Source organism: Ammospiza caudacuta, chromosome 10 (assembly GCF_027887145.1).
Source record: "Ammospiza caudacuta isolate bAmmCau1 chromosome 10, bAmmCau1.pri, whole genome shotgun sequence".
NCBI lineage: Eukaryota > Metazoa > Chordata > Aves > Passeriformes > Passerellidae > Ammospiza > Ammospiza caudacuta.
The window spans coordinates 27,206,530-27,228,269 of NC_080602.1; the positions used below are offsets into that span (position 1 = coordinate 27,206,530).

Here is a 21,740-nt window from a genome sequence, read left to right on the forward strand (position 1 = left end):
CCCAGGGTCTGCTTTCCATTAGCCCCCAGCTGCTGACACAGCTCTGGCCACTTCCCAAAAAGGGAAGCTTAAAAAACCTGGATATTTGCAAAGATGAAATCACTCAGAGGGACCCCAGCGCCTCCGAGCCGCCCGCTCCGGTGCTGCCACGGCCGGGGCTGTGCCAGGAGATTTGGCACTGCCCGATTCCCCCTTCCTGTGCAAATCCTTCTTTTATTGAAGATCAATCAATTCCTGCAATTCCTGGATTTCTGGCTGTTTTATTTCATGGCTCAATCAAGTTGGACAGACACTCTGAGGTGCTGAGTGTTGGGAAGATGCAGCTGCTGCTGCTTTGGGAGCACCAGGCAGGGAAAGCTTTCCTGGTGCTTGATGTCAACATTCCCAGTCCAAGAAAAGCCATGAATCCATCAAAACCTTTCCTCCTGATGGAAATAACCCTGCCTAAGCCAGTGACCTTGAGCAATCCCTTTTTCCTAGTGGGATCACCTCCTGGGCTGCAGCACTTCCATGGCTGCAGACGGGATTTTGTAGGAATATAAAGCTGGGGCTGCCAAATCCCGGTTTTCAACCCCAATTCCAGGTTCCTGAACCTTCAGGCTCAGGTTTAAATTCCAATGAAATCCTTAGAAGTGGAACGGGCTGCCCAGAGAAGCTGTGGCTGCCCCATCCCTGGAACGTTCCAATCCCAGGCTGAATGGGGCACAGAGAAACCTGGGATAGGGGAAGGTGGAGTGGGATGAGCTTTAAGTTCCTTTCCAACCCAAATCATTCCAGAATTCTGGGATTCTATGGAACTCAAAGTCAGGCCAATCATGAAGCTGAATCACATTCCCTGGTATCACATCCAGTTGAATTTTTAGTATTTCCAGGGACTTTTGGACCCTTTTCCCTGCTCACCAGCCTTACATGGGGTCCCTAAAAATGTCCCTCCTGGAGGGATGTTCCTAAACCAACCCTCAGCCCTGAGCTCCCCAGGCTCAGCAGGATACACCAGCGTTCCTTAATATTCCTGGAATTCTCACTCCAGGCAGTGGTAAAGAGAGCCCAGCTGAGCTCCCACAGGGATTCCCATGGGACACCCACGGCTATCCCAGCTCGGGGACACTCAGCTGTCACCCCACGGATGATCCACGTGTCCCCATTCCCAGGGAAGAGCCTGGAGGTGCTGATCCCACAGATCCCACAGAATCCCACCTCTCTCCCCGCCACGGGACAGCCCCATCTCCGAGGAGAGGCTGCATTTCACAACCCAGGCTGATATTTTTATTCCGGAGCTGCAGTGGCTGCACATGGAACGGATTAACCCAGCAGGTATTTCCTGCCTAGGCATGAAATTCCATCGGTGCTTTGAAAGCACTCCAAGGAAAGCTGCGGATCACCCGCCGGCTCGGCTGCTCCTGGATTCAAATCCATTTTGTGCCCCGCTCTGGGGTCGGAGCCGGGCTCTTCCCAGGTGAGGATGCTCCTGTGCTGCATCCCACAGCTCTCCCATGAGGAATACCCCCCGTGCTTCCTCTTTTTTCAAGCATAAAATTCCCGAATTTCCCCCGTGTGGCAGCACGGCCTCGTTCAGCTTTCCCACCTAAGTAGGCCCCGTGGTTTTTCAGCTCCTCTGGGAATTCCTGCAGGTAGGATTCCCGCAGAGGGATGACCTTCCCGCTGCTGGTCTCCTTCAGGACGGCTCCGTTCCAGTCGTAGGCTCCCACTGCTCCCAGCAGGATCCCGTCCTGTGGGAATACAGGAGCGGTTTTACGGGATTTCTTCCCAGGTGGAGGCAATTCCATCCCTCTGATCCCACACAGGCCAAAAACACCTGGAATGCTGGAGGGTTTTAAAACCGCTGGAATGACACTTCCACCCTATTCTTGTTTTTCCAATGTGTTTTTTCTCCCCAGGAATTCCCAAGAGTTTTTTCCATGGACATCCCAGCATGTCCTTCCCAAGAGTTCATGGCATCAGGAGGATCTGCTGCAGATCCCGAGGGATGCTCGGGTCTCCCAACACCTCCCTTTCCCATGGGATAACCCAGCAGCATTTCCTTATCCTCACGTTAATTATTCAACTCTGTAATTAATGATTTGTCCCAAATCCCAATCTCCCACCTGGAGCAGGGGGTGATAAACAGGACAAGGCAGGAGCAAAATAAAATTCCCACATTTCCTCTCTTACTTCCACAACGTGGGATGAAAATCCAGTCTGGGACATTTCCAGTCCGAAGGAGATCTCGTTCTTGTTGGTTCCTTAAACAAAAAAAAAGGGAATTTGTGTTTAATGGAGATTTTTGCTTTCCTGGAACAGCTCCGTGGCCTCCTCTGGAATTGCTCCAGCAGCTCCACATCCTTTTGATGATCCCATTTCTCCCTAAATCCCCCCAATTCCACAACCTTGTGCTTTTAGGAGGTCTGGGAGCTCTGCTGGTGTACAGCAGAGATGCAAGATCGCCCAAAACTGGGGATTTTGAGGTTTTTGCTTCATAATTTCAACTGGGGGAATTCCTCATCCAGGGCAACTTCCACAGGGAAGCACCAGGCTGCACAGAGGAAACTGGGAAACTTGTGGGGAGTTTGTGAGCTGGTTTGAGCCAAAATCCCCCAAATTCAAGATGTTTCATTCCCAGTGTGGGCCCTCCATCTTCTGTTCCAATTGTTCATTCCAGGCTGCATTTTTCCTCTGAAATTTGGATAAATTTAGTTTGGGAGGGTGACAAAATTGTCACAAGAGCTGACATTTAAGACAGAAATATTTCCTGATATTTCATTTCAGCCAATAAGCCCGAAATCCCAACATTATTCCCATAATCTCCTGATGTCTGGCACCCCGGGAAGCTCCTGCGTGTGGGTTTTCCTGTTTACAACCCTGGAATTTGATGGATGAGGGAGACACCGATGCCCAAATTCCCCCCATACCAAATCTCCAAGGTTTTCTATAAAAAGGAAAAATCAAAGCCACCAGAATTCCTCTGGCTGGAACGAGGTGTGTCCTTTGGAAAGGGGATCTCTGCTTCTGATATCCGAGGGAAGGAACAGCTCCAAATAAAGACATTTCCTCAAATATGAAGATATTCCAAGCAGGATTTTGGGCTCAGATATTGCGGAAGCCACATAGAAATTCGGGGGAAAAAGGGATCAGCAGCACATTCCCAGCCCTGGGAGGTGCCAGGGAGGAGCATCCCTCACCTTCCAGGCTGAAGATCCTCTCTCCCAGGGCATCCACGATGTCCTTGAGGGCCGCCTCGTCGGTGACGTTGAAGAAGTGTTTGTCATCGGGGTCGCTGGCGATGAACTTGATCTCGTTCAGAAAGGCCTCGGGGTTGATTCCTCTCCTGTTGTAATAACCCAGGACCTGGTTGGGAACAAAATGCAAGACTTCCATGGAATTAGAATTCCCGGGTGGTTTGGGTGGGGAGGGATCTTACAGCTCATCCCATTCCGTGGGCAGGGACACCTTCCTCTATCCCAGGCTGCTCCAAGCCCCGTCCAGCTTTGGTCACCTCCAGGGATGGGGGTTCAGCAACTCCTCTGGGCTGTTTTCCCAGGATGGATAAAACCATCCCAAAACCATTTGGGCTGTCCACGTGGGAGAAGCCCCATCCTCGGATCTGACACCACTTTGTGGGCACAAACAGAGAAACTGCTGCAATTCCTCCTGGCAGGACATTCCTCATGGAATCTGGGGTCCTGCCTGTCCCTGGTGCCGGCACCAGCTCCAGCAGCCAAATCCTGAGCTGATCATCCCAAGAGCAGCACTTGGAACTCTTGGAATGTTCCAGGAGCAGCAGAGATGGGCTGTCCTGGTGCTTTGGGATTGCTGGAGCACACAAGAAGATCTTGGAATGCTCCAGGAGCAGTGGGGATGGACAGGAGCTCTTGGAATGCTCCAGGAACAGTGAGGATGGGCTGTTCTGGTGCTTTGGGATTGCTGGAGCACACAAGGACCTCTTGGAATATTCCAGGGGAAGTGGGGATGGACAGGAGATCCTGGAATGCTCCAGGAACAGTGAGGATGGGCTGTCCTGGTGCTTTGGGATTGCTGGAGCACCACCACGCTCTGCAGGATTTCCAGAACCCAAAAGTCTCATCACTCACCGCCACGGCGTATCTGGTGACGTTGTCCCTCTCGCTGTCCTCGATCACCTTCTCCAGGTCTGGGCTGTCGTGGGACTCTCCATCTGTGATGACAATCATTACTCGCTTTGCCCCTTTCCGGCCACCTTTCCGAAACGCTTCCGAGCTGCAAGTGAAGAGATGCCCTGGGCTGCTCAGCCCCGCCAGCTCCGTGGGGCTCCTCTGCCCCACCGAGCCCAACCCGAGGGGTCTCTGGGGCTGCTGCCCCTTGGGGAGCTGCAGGAACCCCCAGGAAATGCTTTGTGATGTGGGTTCCACTTTTTGCAGGAAAGAAGCCGTAATTCAGCAAAATCAGGTGAGGGAATGGATCTTGAGTTGGCCAGCGGAGTACTGGCCGTGGCCCACGGGGCCTTTCCCTGTGAGGGAAAATTTCTTCATCCATTATCCACCCCTGCCAAAATCCCACGGTTTTGACAAATCACAATCCCAAATTCCAGCGTATTTATGGAAAAAGGACACTGAGCGGGGCTGGGGACTCTGAGTGGCACAAATCGTTCAGGACCTTGCTTGGATCTGGCCAGGATCCATCTAAAACTTTCTCAAGCTGCCCAGGGCAGTGCTGGAATCATCATTCCTGCAGGGATTTCCAAACCACATGGATTTGGCACTTGGGACATGGTCAGTGGTGGCCTTGGCAGTGCTGGACTTGATCTTCGACCACTTTTCCAGCCTAAAATTCCATGATTCCCAGCATGAATACAAGTGCAGGAGTAAGGATTTGTCCCTTTTGTTGTTTATTAAATGTAGGGAGATTTATAGGGATTTATAAAGGACAGGGAGGAGGTGGAGCTGTCCTGAGTTTCTGGGGTCTCTCCAGAGATTTCCAGGAGAGCTCCAGGTCCTGGGGCTGATTTTGGGGGCTGGGAGCTCACCCCTGGGGTCTTCCAGGGAGAGGCCACAATTCCAGAGCCAGCCCCAGCTGCAAACAAGGATGGAGCAATTTTGGGAAGCCCCACTCTCAAAGCTTCCCCCAAACCACACTTTCCTACAAACCCTGGCGATTCCCCTATTCTTGAGCAGCAAGGAAAACAAAGGGAGAGGGAAGGAGGGGAAAAACAGGGATTTGGAGGTTTTCCTGGGGATGGGAGCAGGGCCGTGAGGGGTTTTACCGAGCGAACTCGATGCCGTAGGCAGTCCTGGTCTCGGTGCCGCCGCGCTGCTCAATGTGGCTGGCGGCCGCCACCACGTCCTGCACGGACCTGTAGTCGTTCAGATGGAACTCATGGACCACGTCCTCTCCGTACTGCACAACTCCCACCTGGGAACGACGGGAATGGCACCAGAAAGGCCGACAGGACGAGGTCCTGTCTACCGCGAGCGCCGTCAACCGCGGGAGTCGCCGGCCACGGGTGAAATTCTCTACACTCTTTTTGAAATTCCATTGCCTAGTTTTCCCCCCATGGGATCGTCATTAATTCCCAATTTTATGGCTCTCCCCTCTGCTCTGCTCCCAAGTTTTGGGGATATCCAGATGTGTCCAACCATCCCAGTTTGGACCCATAGCATCTCCAGATGGGACTGGGGTTTTTGGGAAAATCTGGGATGTTCCAGCTTAAATTCCTGCCTAAATCAACCCATGATTACTCGGAGCAAGAGCATGGAGAGCTCCTTTCCATGTGGTTTCATCCTCCCTGTTCCCACTGGGATGTGGGATCCCTCCACAGCTCACTTAGGCACATTATTGGAAGCATTTTCTTCCCATGGGATGAGTCAAAAATCCCAATATTTTGACAAATTCTAGCAGTTTTACAGAAAAGGGACATTGGGAATGGCCCTGGGATGACACAAATGGTTCAGGGCCTCACCTGGATCTGTCCAGGACCAATGTAAAACTTTTTCAGGATATTTATCAGGAAGTGCTGGACCTCAACCCACGGATAAATGCTGTTGGATCCATCCAGAACGATGATGATGTCCATGTAGGTCTGGCATCCTGTGGAAAATCCAGGGATTTATTAAAATTCCTCTTGTAAAGGGCCAGATTTATGGCTTCACTTCCAGCCAGGTACTTCCTCTTAGGATTTTTTGGGGAAAAAAAAATTTGATTTTAATAGTTTGGGAAAGAATTTGGGCTCCAGCAAGGTGGGGAGAAGCCACAGGAATCCTCTCTGCTGTGAAAAGATGGGATCGCTTCCTAGGAATAACACTCAGCGGCATCACTTGGGATTCAGCTTTGGAATTTGATGCCATTTAATATCATTCCACACTTCAAAGAGGAGCAGGATCCGGCTCCGCTCCTCCCGCAGAGCCGTGCCTGATCCCTGAGTCATTCCCAGCCCTGCCATGGAAAGCAAGGCGGGCATTTCCTCCCTTCCCATGAAATCCTCGGCAGCCAAAAACCCCGGAGGGGACCCCAGGGCTCGGCTCTGCAGCCGGAGCAGGAAGGATTTAAGGATTTTTTCCAGTGGGGAAAATTGCTCAGGATCATCTCAGTCTTGCTGATGTTTTACAGCATTCCTTGGTGATCCTGGATTTCGGAGATTTATTGGCTGCTCTTTCACCCTATAATTTTTAATGGATGAAAGAATCCATGGATTGGAGTCACTTATAGATCACTGGGATCTTCTGTGTGCCTCCATCTCCATCCCATCCTGGGAGTCAGAGAGAGGAGCTGACCCTGCATCCCATTAAATAAACACTTCCTAAAAGTCCCTAAAATCCCAATTACCCTTTGCAGTGAAGGCTGGAAAATAACGAAGGAAGTGACACTGGGAATTCGATGATGCCTTTACTGCCTTAATCCCAAAAATCTCATTTTTCCAAGCCCCTCTTTATGCCCTGGGAATTTGGTGGTGAGTTCTGCCTTTCCTGTCTTGATCCCAAAAATCCTATTTTTCCAAACCCCTCTTTATGTCCTGGGAATTAACCAACACCAGAGAGGTTCTGGAGCTGGGGAATCACATCCCATGGGATGAAGAGTTGCCAGGAACAGGACACACTTCTGGGAATCCTTCCTAGCTCCAGGAAAAGCAGGAAACTTAACTTCAACCCTCCAAAACAAAATCCCATCTCCAAATTCCCAAATTCCAACATGTTTGACTCCTGGTTAACGAGGGCTTTGTTTTGTACAGCCAAAATGGGATTGGAGATGGGATTGGAGCCGCGATTGGAGCTGGGATCAAAACAGGGATTGGAGCTGGGATGGGAGCAGGGATGGGAGCTGGGATCTTGGTCCTCACTCTGCAGAGCTGGAGCCACGGTCCTGGAGAATCGGAAGTTGGAGTTGACGCGGGAACACATTCCCGTGGTGTAGTAGGAGCTGCCACACTCGTGGGACCACAGGGGGCTGCAGGCCTAAAAATTGGTAAAAAAGGCAGGATTTGGTTCAAAGGATCCCTTTTCCGTGGATGTGCTTTATTTTAATTTTTTTAAATTTTATTTTATTTCATTTTATTTTAATTCCATTTAATTCTATTTTATTATGCTATATTTTACTATATTTCATTTAATTTTATCCATAAATCCCTATAAACCTCCCTACATTCCATAAACAAAAACCCACCGAGAGGAACCTACCGCCGCCTTCCCGTCCCGGTGCACATTCCCAAATTCCCAAATTCCCATCCCACGTTCCCAGGCATGCTGCTCACCAGGAAGCTGCTGTCCCTGGGGTTGGTGGCCAGGCTCAGGCCCAGGCGCATGTTGTCCTTGCGCTCCGACACGTTGGACAGCGTCACCCGCCCTTGGGAGAGAGGCTGGCATCAGGGACATGCCCGGGAAATTTGGAATGCCCCTGGAATCTCTGGAGGAACTGGGAGTTGTGTGCTGGAGAGGAATCTTCACTTCAGGTTTTGGGGATTTTTTGGAAGGTAAGAAAAAAGTTGGAAAAATTGGATTTTTTTCCTAGATGAACAACCAAGGAAGGAAATTTTTTTTGGAAGTGAGGCTGGGAGCTGGAGAGGAAAAAATCCTTCGAAGGGCTCAGCTCCTGATCCTGGATTCCCAGGGAATCCCTGTTTTTTCCAGAAATTGGGAACAGCCCCCAGGGCAGCCCTGTCAGTCCCAAATGAGATTGGTCACTGAGATGTGTCCCAAGTCCTGATCCAACTGTTCCGCTGGAAAACTCCCAGCTCCCCATGAGCCAGAGCTCCCCCTCTGGGTAGCAAACTGGGAATCATGGAATAATTTGGGAATTTAAAGCCCATCCACCATCCCAGGGTGCTCCAAGCCCCATCCAACCCACCCTTGGACACTTCCAGGGATCCAGGGGCTTGTCTGGGAATTCCACCCTCCCAGGGAGGAATGGCTTCCAAATATCCCATTTTCCAGGGATGATTTGGGATGTCTGGGGCTGGAACGCCCTACCCAGGTTGAGCTTGGTGCAGTTTCCGTGGTTGTCACTCAGCACTGGACACTTGTAGACGTCTCCGGTTTTCTGCTGCCCGTTGGATTCGTACGGAGCTCCCACCACCAGCCTGCGGAAAACACGGATCCGTCAGCACCAGGACAATGGGAATCCCCTGGGAAAAATCCCCTCAGCCACAATTCCCAGATTTGGGAATGGCAGCAAAGGGCCCCGGCTCCAGTGGAAGGAAGGCTTCTCCTTCTCTTCCCGCTGGAAAGAGAAAAAAACTGGGAATGTGACTCTGCCACCTGGAATTATGGAATTCATTCCCATCAGCTGCAAGGAATGGATTCGTGGAAGGGGGAAAACCCAAACCCATCTGGAAGCACAGGGAGGAGCAGGGAAGCAGCTCCAGGGTGGCACCAAATCTCTCAGTATCATTATGGATTGTCCCTTCTCTCCACTGCCTGTGGAGGAGCTTTTCCACAGGGTCATGGAATGGTTTGGGATGGAAGGGACCTTAAGGATCATCTCATCCCAACCCCCTCCATGGGCAGGGACACCTCCCACTTCATTCCCAGAACATCTCCAGGACATGGATATGGAGACACCTCCCACTCCATTCCCAGGACATGGATATGGATGCAGGATTCCAGCAGAACCAGAAGGAATAACAAGGAGATGGTGGAGCGCTTCCAGCAAATCCCACTGCGATCCACAAGGAATTTTTCCCCAGAAAATCCTGAAAAAGGGGATTTGCTCCAAGCTGGGATTGTTATGAACAGCCCTGAGCTGAACATTGGGATCTCCAGTGGTGGGTGAGGAAATTGGGAAGGAATTTTCCCAGGGAAAACCCTGGAAAAAGGAATTTTCTCCAAGGTGGGATTTTTACGGGCACTGGGAGATGAACATTGGGATCTCCAGTGGAGGGAAGGAATTTTCCCCAGGAAAACCCCAGAGAAGGGAATTTGCCCCAAGCTGGAGTTGTTCTGAACATTGGGACCTCCAGTGGACATTGGGAATTTTCCTGCTCTCCAAAAGAAGGGAGCTGCTAAATCCCAATCTCCAGCAAGGACACCAACTTCCAGCTGAGATATTTTTGGGACACCCAAACATTTTTCCCACTTTTTCTTGACCACAGCAACCCAAAAGCAGGAAGAGTGCAGGACCTAAGGAATCCATGCCTTCTTTCCAGGCTCTCCCAAAAATCCTCATCACTATGAGTTGATGGCAACTCCTGCTCCCAAAATAAATGGGATTTTTTTTTTTTTAATTTTTTAGCTTCCCCAAAAAAATCCTATGGATGCAACCATCCCAGTCTGGATCTCCAGATAAACAGGAGCTCTTTTGTTCCACAGGGCCCTTCCCAGCAGCTGGAAAAGCCACCGGCACAGATGTTCCCTGTTAGACCAGGAATTGTCATTCCTTAAAAATGCTGCCGCTCCAAAGACAAACATCCCATTCTTTTATCCCAAACCGGAATCGCTCCCCCAAGGAAAAGCTCCTGAATCCAAGGATTCTCATGGAAACACTTCCTGAATTACGGCTTAATGTGGGAATTCACCACGGGAAAATCATCTCCAGCTGGAGCTGTCCTCAACAGCATCCAGGAAAATCTGGGATTTTTCAGGAATTTGCTCATTTTCCTGAGGCTCTCCCACACTCTCATTTGGTGGAGAGGAGGGAAAAGATGGAAGATCAGGAAGGGGAATGAGAAAACCTTGAGGATAAGGAGGAATAAAGGTGGTGGCTCCTTGGAAAACAAGGATCTCCTGGTGCAATTCCCAAAGAATTTCAGATACATGGAATTTCATGAACTTCTGGGAGCAGCTCCAGCTTGGTGTGCCCGCCATCCTGCAGGGAATTCCTCTTGGAGACTTTTCCATGAATTAATATTCCCATATTAATATGATCACATCACCCATTAATCAATATTCCCCAAAAAACCAGCATGTTTGGGGTTGGATCATCCCTTTGGGATGACGAGGCAGACCCAAAGGAAACCCAAACATTCCCAGATTTTGCCATGAATGAGGAGCAGCTGCAGAGCTCCTGAAACCGGAATTCTGGTCTCCCAAAAAACAATGGAATTGTTTTCCCTTTTTGGTTAAATGGGAATGATTAATCAGCTGGAGCTGTCAAATCCTCATGGAAACTTGGCAGCTCGGGAAAAAGGCTTTTCCAGCTGTTTGGAAGGTGTTTTTAGGGATGCTGCTCCACTCTTCCTTTACTTGGAAATTCGGGCTAGAAATCCTGGATTTTTCCTTCCTAAAAAACAAAAAAAGAATCAGGGATTTGGGATGGGTTGTCCCAAATTCCCAAAAATATCCAAATGATCCAGTTCATCCCAAGAAAACTGGAGCATCCTGCTATAGAAGGGAGACATTCCTGGTTTTTTCCAAGCTTTCCCCCTCCACACATCCTGGGATCATCCCAAATCTCCCGATTTTTCCCTGGATTCCCAAGAGGGAAGCAGCTCCTGCATCTAAACTTGGCCAAAAAATGAGACTTTGAAAGAAAACCAGAACTAAACAATTCCTGCCTCGCCTCCTTCTCCGTTCCCTGCTCCCGGAGAAAACAAAGGGAAAAAAACCAACAGGGATTAAGTGAGAAAAGCTCTGACTGCCCCAATCTGTCTGAGGATGGATTTTTAACTTTCATCCCCAAAAAAATAAGGAGAGAAAAGCAGGAATACCCCAGGATATTGCTCTCCAAGCAAAGCCCAGAGCTGGGTCCTGATTCCCAGTTTTCTGGCCAGGCTGGGAATGGGATGTGTCCATGCCTCCAGGCTGGGAAAGGCTCCAAACCAGCAAAATCCAGGAATTCTGGAATGGTTTGGGTGGGAAAAACCTTAAAGCTCATCCCATTCCACCCCTGAGCTCCGGGCCCTGATCCTGGACAATCCCGGTCCGAGCCCGGCCGAAGGGAAAAGGAGGAGGGGAAAAAAAAAAAAAAGAGGGAAAAATCTTCTGGCTGGATTGAAAGCCAGAATTGTGCTGATCTGGAAAAACACTTCCAGGGGTTTCTGTTTTCCAGCTCCTGCCAGAGGTTTTCTTGGCTGGGATTCTCCCGTGGCTTGGCCGCCGCCGGAGCGCTTGGAATATTTTGGTGGAAGCGCAGAGAATTCCATAATGTCTGCTCCCAGCTCTCCCTCCCACCCCGGGATGCAGGATCTGTGGCAACCCACCCTATTCCCTGGTTTTTTTTGGGGGGGGGTTTCCCTCTTTTTGGCCTCGTTTTCAAGAAAATCATGGAATGGTTTGGGTCATTCCAGCCCCACTTCCAGAGATTGCTCCCAGCTGGATTTGAACATTCCAAGGATGGGGTGGCAAAAAAATCTGGGAATCAACAGTGGTTCTGAAGGAGAAGGGTTTGTTTGGGGTGGAAATGGGAGATTGGGAAAATCTCCCAATCTGGGAAATTCCCAGTTTTCTCGGGAATCTCCAGAGGGAAGCTGGAGATCCCGCAGGACCCTGTGGATACAGATCCCAGAACAGCTCCATGGAAAATCCCAGCTTAGCCAAAAACACGGAGAAGCCTCAACTGGAAACATCTCCTCAACATCCCAAAAAAAATGGGGGAAAAAACTTCAGGAAAAACGGTAATGTGGCATTCCTGCTGCCCAGGGTATTCCAGAGTTCCTTGTGCTGCCTTTGCTCCCGTTATCCGCTGTTTCCTGGGATTTGGGGTCTGGATTTGTCATCGCTGCCTGTCCCCATTGTGTCTGTGCCCTTCTCCAGGATTCCTTGGAAAAGGAACTTTGGGATGCTCCCAGGGAGGAGTTTTGGGATCAGAACTTCCCTTTGGATAAGTGGGATACGAGGTTGGGATAGGGAAAGCTCCCCAGGAGCATCCAGCATCCCCAAAATTCCAGGATTCAGCTCCGAGTGTCCCTCTCCAGGATTCTTTGGAAAAGGAGCTCTGGGATGTTCCCAGCCACAGCTCCTGGAATGGGAAGCATCCTGGACAAACACTTGGAAGTGGGAGATGAAAGATGAAGGGAATTTTTTCCCTTTTTCCCTGCTCTTGAACCTCCAGGAAGATTCTTCCCAAAATTCCATGAGATTCCAGGTTGTGTTTGCCCCAAACATCCAGGAGCTCTCCATTCCCATGAGATCTTCCAGGTTTTAAGGGATACACATCCCATGTGTGGGAATTCTGCTCATTATTCCCAAAGAAATCCGTCCACAGCATCCAACCTGCCGGGATTTGGGATTCGAACCCTCCAAAACTCTTTTCATCCTCCCAGGAATTTCTTCTCCTTATCCCAAAATTCCTCACAGGTCATTTCGTCCCAGCAGCACAGCGAGTTCCCATTTTTCCCAAAAACCCGCAGTTTGGACACTGGGAATGCTCCAATCCCAAAATTCCAGGTCCCTCTTTCCCTGCCATTCCATGGAGCTCTGGTGGTTTTTGGGATGAATTCCAGGCACCTGCTGTCATCTTTTCCATCCCCACTTGGAGAAGGCACCCCCAGCTCCACGGAAAAGATGGAAAAAATGTGGAAAAGGAGGTATGGAAGCCCCACAATGCTCTGGAAAATGCCGGAGCAAAATCAAAACCAAATCCCACATGGATGAGCTTTTCCAGCCTTAAATATCCAAGTGGAATATTTTCCCCCTCCAGAGTTTAATAACCCAAATTTTTTCCTCTTGGATTTTCCTCATGGATTGTTCACTCTCTGGGATGCACTTCCATGAGTCTGGGTGGCTCCTTGAAAAATCTGGAAAAGGAGAAAATTCCCAACTTCCAAAAATACCTGGAAAATCCAATATGTTTGGAGCCGCTCCAATCTTCCTTTAGAAATATATGGAAAAAAACATAAACACAGAATTCTTGGAATCCGTTCCCAAACAATTCCCGGCAGCCAAAAGCAGCATTAAAAGGCTCAGACTGAAGGAGAGGTGCCAAAATCCTCGGATTCCGCGCTTGGAATTTGGCAGCTGGATCCCAGCACATCCATGGCTGGGATTCTGAGAGAAGCCCGGAGTTTCTGCTGTATTCCTGTGGATTGTGTGGAATTCTTTGGGATGGGATTGGAAGATGCTCAGCAGGAATTGGGGTCTCAGGACATTCCCTTTCCTTCCGTGTCCTGCCAGCTCCTGGAATTATCCAGCTCCTGGAATTCTGATCCAGCTCCCTCTGCACATCCACGGTTTTTATTCCAGAGGTTTCTGGTTGCTCCCACATTTCTCCATTCTTCACTGTGTCCACATTTTTCCTTTGGATTTTTTTCCTGCTCAATTGCAGATTCCAGCAGCGCTGTCCTGAGTTTTTGTGTCCCTGTCCATCCATAGGATCCCGCTGGAAAAATTCCATTTTTCCAAGCAGAGGAACCAACAGGAGGAAAAACTAGAGGTGGATCCTGCGAGTGTTGGCAGGAAAAGTTGGGAAAAGAAGCCAGGGATGGTCTTTGGTCCTGCTTGGGAAAGCAGGAAAAAATTACCAGTTTCCAGGAAATTCAGCCCTTGGCCACCTCATCAGCGGTGGTAGCATGGAAAAATGGGATAAGAGATCCCAAAATCCTGGGAATTGCAGCCCCTCAGCTGGGATGGAGCTAAAACAGCTCCTATGGATACAACTGGGATGAGAATATCCCCAAAATTGGGATTTTCCAGCAATTTCCCTCAGAATCCCAGGAAACACTGAACTCCCAGCTTTTATACCAAGGCATCAGCCCTTCCATAGGATGCAGAATTCCAATGGGAAAAACTCCCAGTCCTGGTGGAAAATGGGGCTGAGAGCCATGGAAAGAAAGACCCCGACTTCCCAAAATTCTGTGGAATGGGAATCTCAGGTTCAGGACACAGGAGGGTTTTCCAAAGGTGGCAAAGGTTGGATTCCAGAATTCCAGGAGTATCCACTGCATTAATTATGGGAGATTAAGCCTGGATTCATTCACCTGAGGGGCAGATCCTGAATTCCAGGGAATTCCATGGGCTTTGGAGCATCCAGATGTGCTCCTGGAATGCACCAAAGGTCTCTGCCAACATCTGGGTGGGATCCCCTGGGATTCATTCCCCTGGGATCATCCTTGGATTCATCCCTGGGATTCCCTTGGGATAACCCTGGGATGGGCCCTGGATTCATCCCTGGGATCAGCCAAACCCACTCCAAAATCCCAAACCTGAGCCAATCCCAGGCTCATCCCACATTCCCAATGGATCAGTTCTCCAGGCTCCGGCTCCTCCATGCAAACAGTAAAAACTAGGATGGACTGGACCCAAATTCCAGATGGGATCCCAGCCCTGGGGGGCTCCAAGGAATCGTGACCCAGCTGGAACATCTCCTTCCCAAATTCCCAATATTCCCTATCCCACCCCAAATTCCTCTTTTTTAAGGAAAACCTTTCCTTCGTTCAGCACCTCCAGGAGCAACCACATCCTGGCCCAGCAATTCCTGGAAATTCTGAAGGAGATTTGGTGTAATTCCCGACGAAATTCCCACTAGAATTCCCAGTTTTCCAGAGTCCACTCACCATTTCTTGCCGCCGATGTCGTGCTGCTGCACCGTGTATCCAAAAAAAGATTCCCTGGATCCCGCGATGATCTGGGGCCTCTTGGTGTCGATGTTGAAGGAATTCCCAAATCCTGGGGGAAAAAAAAGGGGAGGATCCGTCAGCCAAAAAGCTGGAAAACACAAATTCCACATGGATGAACTCGGAATTCCGAAATCTCGGAACGGAATTATTCCAATCCCAGCCCCACTCCGGGTGCTCCCACTTTGGGTTGGATTCGATGATTCCAGAGGCACTTCCAAACTCACCCATCCTGGGAAAGCTGTTCCCGAATTTTTGAAGATGCGGCAGGAGCAGGGATGGGTTGATCCCATTCCCATCCCAGCCAGGTTGGGAATTCCAAAGCATTCCAGCCCTGCCTCATCTGCAGCTTCCCAAAATTCCGCTCTCCATCCTGGAGTTCCCAGGGAATATCCAGCCCTTGGGATGGAGCTTGGAGCTCATTTAGGATTCAGAATTCAGGGAATTCAGTCCATTCCCAGCCCTCAACAGCTCATCCTGGGAATTCCCTGGAGCCAGGTTGGGAAGGGGAAGAAGAAAGGAGCTCCTCCCTCTGGAATCCACGGATTTGGCCACTTCCATGGGGATCACGGGATGGGATCCATGGAAAAGCGATCCTGGCCAATCCCGAGGGTTTTCCCAAGGATCCAAACCTGGGATTCCCATTCCCTGGGTGAGGAGAGGCAGCTCCAGAGGGGGATATCCCTAAGGATGGAATTCCAGCTGGGACAGGGTGACTTTTGGGATTGGTCCTTTCCCTCTGGAAAATGCTGCTTCCCACAGAACAGCAGGAGCAGGATCCACGGCATCCCAATCCCGGGATTCTGGTGCCCACAGGGGACAAATTCCAGAGAAATTTCCTTCAGCAAAATTTGGGGAATTCTCTGGCAGCTCCTCCCTGTGCCTGGAGCCAGATTCGGGTGGGAAATTGGGAAATCAGGAATTGCCCCAGGGGTGGGAGTCTTGGGAATGCTGGAGATGCTATCCATGGGAACAGAGGGACATGGCCCAAATTCCAGGACAGAGCAGCAGGATGGACATGGATAACCAGGATATCCCAGACTGGATTCCCTGAATCCTGCTGGATGCTTCATTCCAAGAAGAACCTTGGAATCCTCCTCCAGGACAGGGATGGGCTGCTCAGTTTGGAATTTCTCAGGATATAAAGGAGCTGTCAGCAGGAAAATTTGGCACTGCTGCTTCCCAGGTGGAAAAATGCAGGATGGGAATGTTTGGATAGGCAGGAATGTCGGAGAAAAAGGGAATGCTTGGAATCCTAGGAACAAATCCGCTCCTGGAGCATGGAATGGAGGAATCCGGCCACGGATTCCAAGGAGAAGGAGCTTCCAAATGATCCAGAAAGAAATTCTAGAAAGCCAGGATAAAAAAAAACGGGATAAAAAAAAAACCAAAACGGGAGACGGGGATGAGAGCCAAGACATTTTGTGGAACGTTGACCTCATTTCACATCCCAAAGAAATGAAAACCTCGCGAGAGAGGGAAGATGGGATTGGCCATGGAATGATGGGAAAGAGAAAGGGGGAAGGGCATCAGAGCACCCCGGGATCAGAGGGAATTTTGGGAACTTTGGATTCTCAGGAAGAAATTCCAGGATCCGCAAGAGTCTTGGATGCAGAGGAAGTGTTGGAGAGGATGGGATGGATTTTCCTCTTAATTTTCCTGGATTTTGCATTGCACACCCCCAAGCTGAGGATTTTTGGGAATGGGAACACAGGGATAAATTGGAGAATCCCATTCCATGGTTTAGGATTAAAATCTGGAAAAGGAGCCAGAATAAATGAACAGAAATATTCCATGAAATGGGAAATCTCTGGGAAAATAGGGAAGAGAGCTGGGAGTGGCTCCTGCTGGAGCATCCCAATCCCAGGGAAGCAAAAATCCTAGAGAGAAGATTCCAAGCAATGGATGGAACCTCAAAACTCTGACAGAAAGAAAGGAATAAAATAAATATTGGGAATATTCCAACTGGCTCCGACTGAAATGGGAATTTTAGGAGAGGTTATCCAGGAGATTTGGGAGCCAGAGAGATTTTCCTGCTGGGAATCAGGAAAATCTGAAAGTTCCCCCCTTTGATCCCAAAGAAGTGACCAAAAGCTCCAGGTTTTCCTTGGAATTCTGAGGGCAGGAAGCCTCAAATTCCTTCTTTCCTTTGAAGCTCCTGGAGCACCCAAACTTTTTATTCCTGTCAAGGAAAATATTGGGAAACAAGAAAATCTTTGGGAAAGAAGGATGGGAATAAAATCCACCTTTCCTGCCGGGGTAAAAATCAGCATAGAAAGAAGTCCTGGAAGGGAAATTTCTGGGATGGGGATGATTCCAAAGGTCCCAGCACCAGGAAAAAAATGGGGAAAAACTGGGAGGGAGAAGGGGGAAAAGGGGGAAAAGGAGGGGGGGAGAAGGGGGCAAAACTGGGGGAAAAAAATGGAAAAACTGGGGGGAAAATGGGAACAAAGGGAAGGAAAATGGGGGGGAGGGTGGGAATTGGAAAAACTGGGAAGAAAATTTGGAAAACCTGGGGACAAAAGGGGAAAATTGCCCTGCCTGAATCCCTTGGGATTCCCAGCTGGAAAAGGAGCTCTGGGAAGTGCTTGGAAGCGTTCCCATGATTCCCAACCCTGGTTCTGCTTCCATGAAAATTTGGGTCTGGGTTTTGCTGCCTTTGCCCCAGAGTTTTCTGATTCCCCATAAGAATATCCCAGTTTTTCTTGGACTGTCAGGAAAATCCAGGTTTTTTTCCCTGGCTTCCAGCGCTGCCAGAGCTTGGGGTGGAATTCCTGGAGAGGGAATATTGAGCTGAACAAGGAAAACTTTCTAAAGGATAAAGAAATTTTGGGAAAATATCTCTGGGAAGCAGCAGGGTGGGCTTGAATTCCCGGGAATCCAAAGGAAATGCTGCCAGCTCCCAGAGTCTGTCATTGGCTTTGGGGAAAATCCTGGGATTTGGACGGGAAGGCCGGGAATGCTGGGGATGAACAGAAGCTCAGTCATCCTGGAACATTCCTGCCTTGCCACAAAATTGTTTCCCAGAAAAAAACCCATTCCTGCTCTCCCAAAAATTGTTTCTCAAAGCTCAGGAGGGGCTTTGCTACAGCAGGGCCTTGTGCTGCTGGAATTCCCACAAAATCCCTGGATCCAGAAACATCCAGGGACAGAATGGAAATCCCTGAGGGAAAATTCACGGCCAGAAAAATCCATGGATGGGGGAAAAAAACTGGGAGAGAAGAGAGAAAATCAGGGAATGTTTCATCCCAGGGAGCAAAATCAAGGATCGTTTCCACACATCCCAAGGCGGAATTCCCAAATCCCCCTTCCCTGATCCCTCCTTTATGGACCAGCACCGTGTCCACGGGGGAATTTCCCGGGAATCCGGCAAATCCCAGGATTTTTCCAACATCCCATTCTGGAGTCACATCCATGCCTCCATCCACACATGGATCCAATTATTTCAGGAAAAGCAGCTCGGCCGCGGCTCCCTTGAAAGGATCCCGCGGCAGAAAGGGAAAAAATAAATCCCAAAAAAGCGCCAATCCCATAAAAACCCCGAGCAGGCTGGCGCGTTTTCCAGCAGGAAGTTTGGGAATGTTTGCAGCTGGAGGAGGCGCGAGCCGGTGGCCGAGCTCCTGGCAGTGGGGAAAAGCGCTTTTTTCCCGAAGTTTTTCCCCGATTTTTTCCCCGTTTCCCTCCCGCTTTGGCGGCTCCCGGCGCGGGTGGATTCCAGATGGGATTAAAGCAGGAGTGGGGAGTCGCTTTTCCCGAGGAAAAACCCCGGGAAAAAAAAAGCAGGAAAAAAATCCATCCCAGCCCCCCGGAGCAGAACGGGAGAAGCCGCAGGATCGGCTCCTGGAATTAAACTCCGCCTAAAGCCTCTCCTAAATTTAACTCCGAGCGTTCCCCGTTCTCCAACGGGACAAACCCCAGGAAAGGCCGGATTTCGGGAAAAGGGAGCTCTCCTTCCCCCATGCATCCGATCCTTTGGGATTATCCCGATTAACCCCGCTCCGAGGCCGAGGAGGGATCGGGAATTTCCCGGGAATTCCGGGATCTCCATCCCTTTCCAGCAGCCTCCAGCTCCCTCCCGCTCCCGGCAAAACTTTTCCAAGAGCCGCCTGAAGGTTTCTCCGGCGCTTTTCCCAAGGCATTCCCGTTTTTTTTAGGGGGGATTGGGATGGGCACTCACCGGGCAGGAGGCAGAGGGAGCAGGCCAGGAGAATCCCGCTGGGAATATCCATGGAATCGCCGGCTGCCGCAATCCCCGCTGCCGAGCATCGGCGGGACTGGGAGCTCCGAGCCCAGATCCCGTCCCTTATCCCAAACTTTTCCCGGCTCCCTGACAGCGGGAGAGCGCTGGGAGGGAGTGGGAGGGACCGGGGAACGGGGAGGAGGGGAGGGATGGCGATGGGGACGGCCCTTTCCAGCCGGGACACCCTTTAGGGAGCGGAGTCCGGGTGGGAATTCCAGCCTGGAGTCAGCTGTGCCAACCGGGAATTTCAGCTTGGAATCAGCTGTGCCAGCCGGGAATTGTATTCTGGAATCGGGGCTGTGCCAGTTGGGAATTCCCGCCTGGAATCCTGGGATGAGGCGCAGCAGGAAAGGATGGGAATGGGGACAGCATCCTCCAGGCCGTGCCACCCTTTAGGGCGGATTCCAGCCGGGAATTCCCACTTGGAATCAGCTGTGCCAGTCGGGAATTCTACGTGGAATCAGCTGTGCCAGTCAGTAATTCCAGCCTGGAATCAGCTGTGCCAACCTGGAATTGCAACCTGGAATCAGCTGTGCCAGCCAGGAATTCTGATCTGGAATCAGCTCTGCCAGCCGGGGATTCCTACCTACAATTGGCTGTGCCAGCCAGGAATTCCAGCCGGGAATCAGGGCTGTGCCCACCTGGAATAGGGGTTGTGATGGATCCTAGGATTACCCTCCCAAAACGCTGGCATGGATCCTTGGATCTGCTCCGCAGAATTCTGGGGTGAGTCCTGGGATCTGCTCCCAAAACCCTAGGAAGAATTCTGGATGTAGCTCCCCTAAAATGTTGGGATGGATATTGGGATTTCCCCCCCAAAATTTCCCTGGAGTGAATCCAGGGATCAGCCTCCCAGCTTCCCGTGGCCTCTCCTGGTGGATCCCACAGGGATGGGAAGGGTTTCAAGGCGCCCAGGTGTCACCTCCTCTGGGAAAAGAGGGGAGAAAAATGGGAAAAAAGGGGGTAAAAACCTGGGAAGAAAAGTGAGCGGAAGCCGGGAAGAAAATAATGGAAAAACTGAGAAGAAAGGGAGGAAAAAACCTGGGAGAGACAGGGGAGAATTCGGGAGAGAGTGGGGGGAAAACTGGGGGAAAATAAAAAAACTGGGAGAGGGGAGGAGAAAACAGGGAATGTTTCATCCCAGGGAGCGAGTGCAGCTGGATGCAGATCTGGGAATGACATCAGCCATTCCCAAAGGGAAGATCCCGTGTTTTTCCCAGATTAACATCCTTGGATGACTCCTCAGAAACCCTGGAGGAGGAGGAGGCTGCTCCGGCCGCGTGCTCCCAGCTGACCCCTGGATTCTGGAAAAACCTCTGGATAGCAGGAACTCCGCATGGAATCGTGGAGTGGGGAGGTCATCCAATTCCAATCCCTCTCCATGGGCGGGAATGGCACCCACAAATCCCTGGATCCAAATCCCAGCTCCTCCGAATCCCACAGGACTTTGTGCTTCCATCCTGACCTTCCTTCCCTGTTTTTTGGGATCATCCCAGGAGGTTTTCCAGATTTTTCCAGGCTCCAGCTGTTCCCGCAGCAGCTCCTTGATCCCGACCTGTGGGAGGCATCTGGCCTTGGATGCGGCTGCCTCGGGAGTTTGGGAAGAACCAGCCTGGAAACCAGGAATGTAAACACAGGCTGGGAATGACAACAAATCCCCAAATTCCCAGATTTCAGCGCAGGAGGAGCTGGGGAGGGGGGGGGTGAATGCAGGGATTTTATCCCGTTCCAGAGGATTTTCCCACTACCCAGGGAAAGATGGATGCTCAGGAACAGCAAACCCCACTCCAGAGCTGGATTTGGGATTGGGATTTGTCCCTCTGGATACCTGGGAGCAGCTCCAAGCTGGAGCACGTGGATCCCTCATTCCTGATCCAGCAGCTCCGCTGAGCTCAGAGCTCCGGAGAATTGCTCCAAAAAAAAAAAAAGTTGGAAGCAGAATTCCAGCCTCTCCCACAGCATCAGCTCTTCCCAGAGCCAGGAAAACAGGGAAGAAGAATTCCAGTCTCTTCCACACAGAAAAACAGGGATCAGCCCCACCCCAGATACTGGGATGGATCCTTGGATTATCCTCCGAAAATTCTGGGATGGATCCTTGGATCTGATCTCCAAAATTCTGGGGTGAGTCCTGGGATCTGCTCCCAAAATTCTGGGGTGAGTCCTGGGATCTGCTCCCAAAATTCTGGGAAGGATTCTGGATGTAGCTCCCCTAAAATGTTGGGATGGATCTCAGGATTCCACCCTCAAAATGCGGGGGTGAATCCAGGGATCAGCCTTCCAAATTCTGGGATGGATCCTGGGATCAACTCCCTAAAACTTGTGGTGTGGATCCTGGATTCAGAGTTCCCAAAATTCTGGGATGGATCCTGGGATCTTCCCCCAAATTCTGGGATGGATCCTGGGATCTGCCCCAAAATGCTGTGGTGATCTCTGGGATCAGCCTCCAGAATTCCAGGATAGCTCCTGGAAAATTGGGCAGGACTGGATGATAGGGGCTGGAAATCTTGGGAATTCTGGTGGGAATGAGGAGCTCCCATCACGGCCCTTTCC

General features: G+C 50.6%; 1 protein-coding gene across 2 annotated transcripts in view; it reads right to left on the bottom strand.

The window, feature by feature from the left end:
- ITGA11 (integrin subunit alpha 11) overlaps positions 1-19,304 on the bottom strand; it is a 36,375-nt gene extending 17,071 nt beyond the window's left edge. For both annotated transcript variants that reach the window (XR_009275104.1, XM_058811225.1), the window contains exons 1-11: positions 19,128-19,304; positions 14,891-15,002; positions 8,433-8,542; positions 7,718-7,809; positions 7,307-7,421; positions 5,933-6,060; positions 5,237-5,385; positions 4,089-4,233; positions 3,180-3,345; positions 2,173-2,243; positions 1,586-1,730 (exon numbers count right to left, since the gene is read on the bottom strand). Coding sequence is in view for 1 of the 2 variants with exons in the window: in XM_058811225.1 (XP_058667208.1) it covers positions 1,586-1,730; positions 2,173-2,243; positions 3,180-3,345; positions 4,089-4,233; positions 5,237-5,385; positions 5,933-6,060; positions 7,307-7,421; positions 7,718-7,809; positions 8,433-8,542; positions 14,891-15,002; positions 19,128-19,179 (1,285 nt within the window). In the remaining variant the exon portion in view is untranslated. The remainder of the gene's footprint in view (positions 1-1,585; positions 1,731-2,172; positions 2,244-3,179; positions 3,346-4,088; positions 4,234-5,236; positions 5,386-5,932; positions 6,061-7,306; positions 7,422-7,717; positions 7,810-8,432; positions 8,543-14,890; positions 15,003-19,127) is intronic.
- Between the last annotated feature and the right edge of the window lie 2,436 nt (positions 19,305-21,740).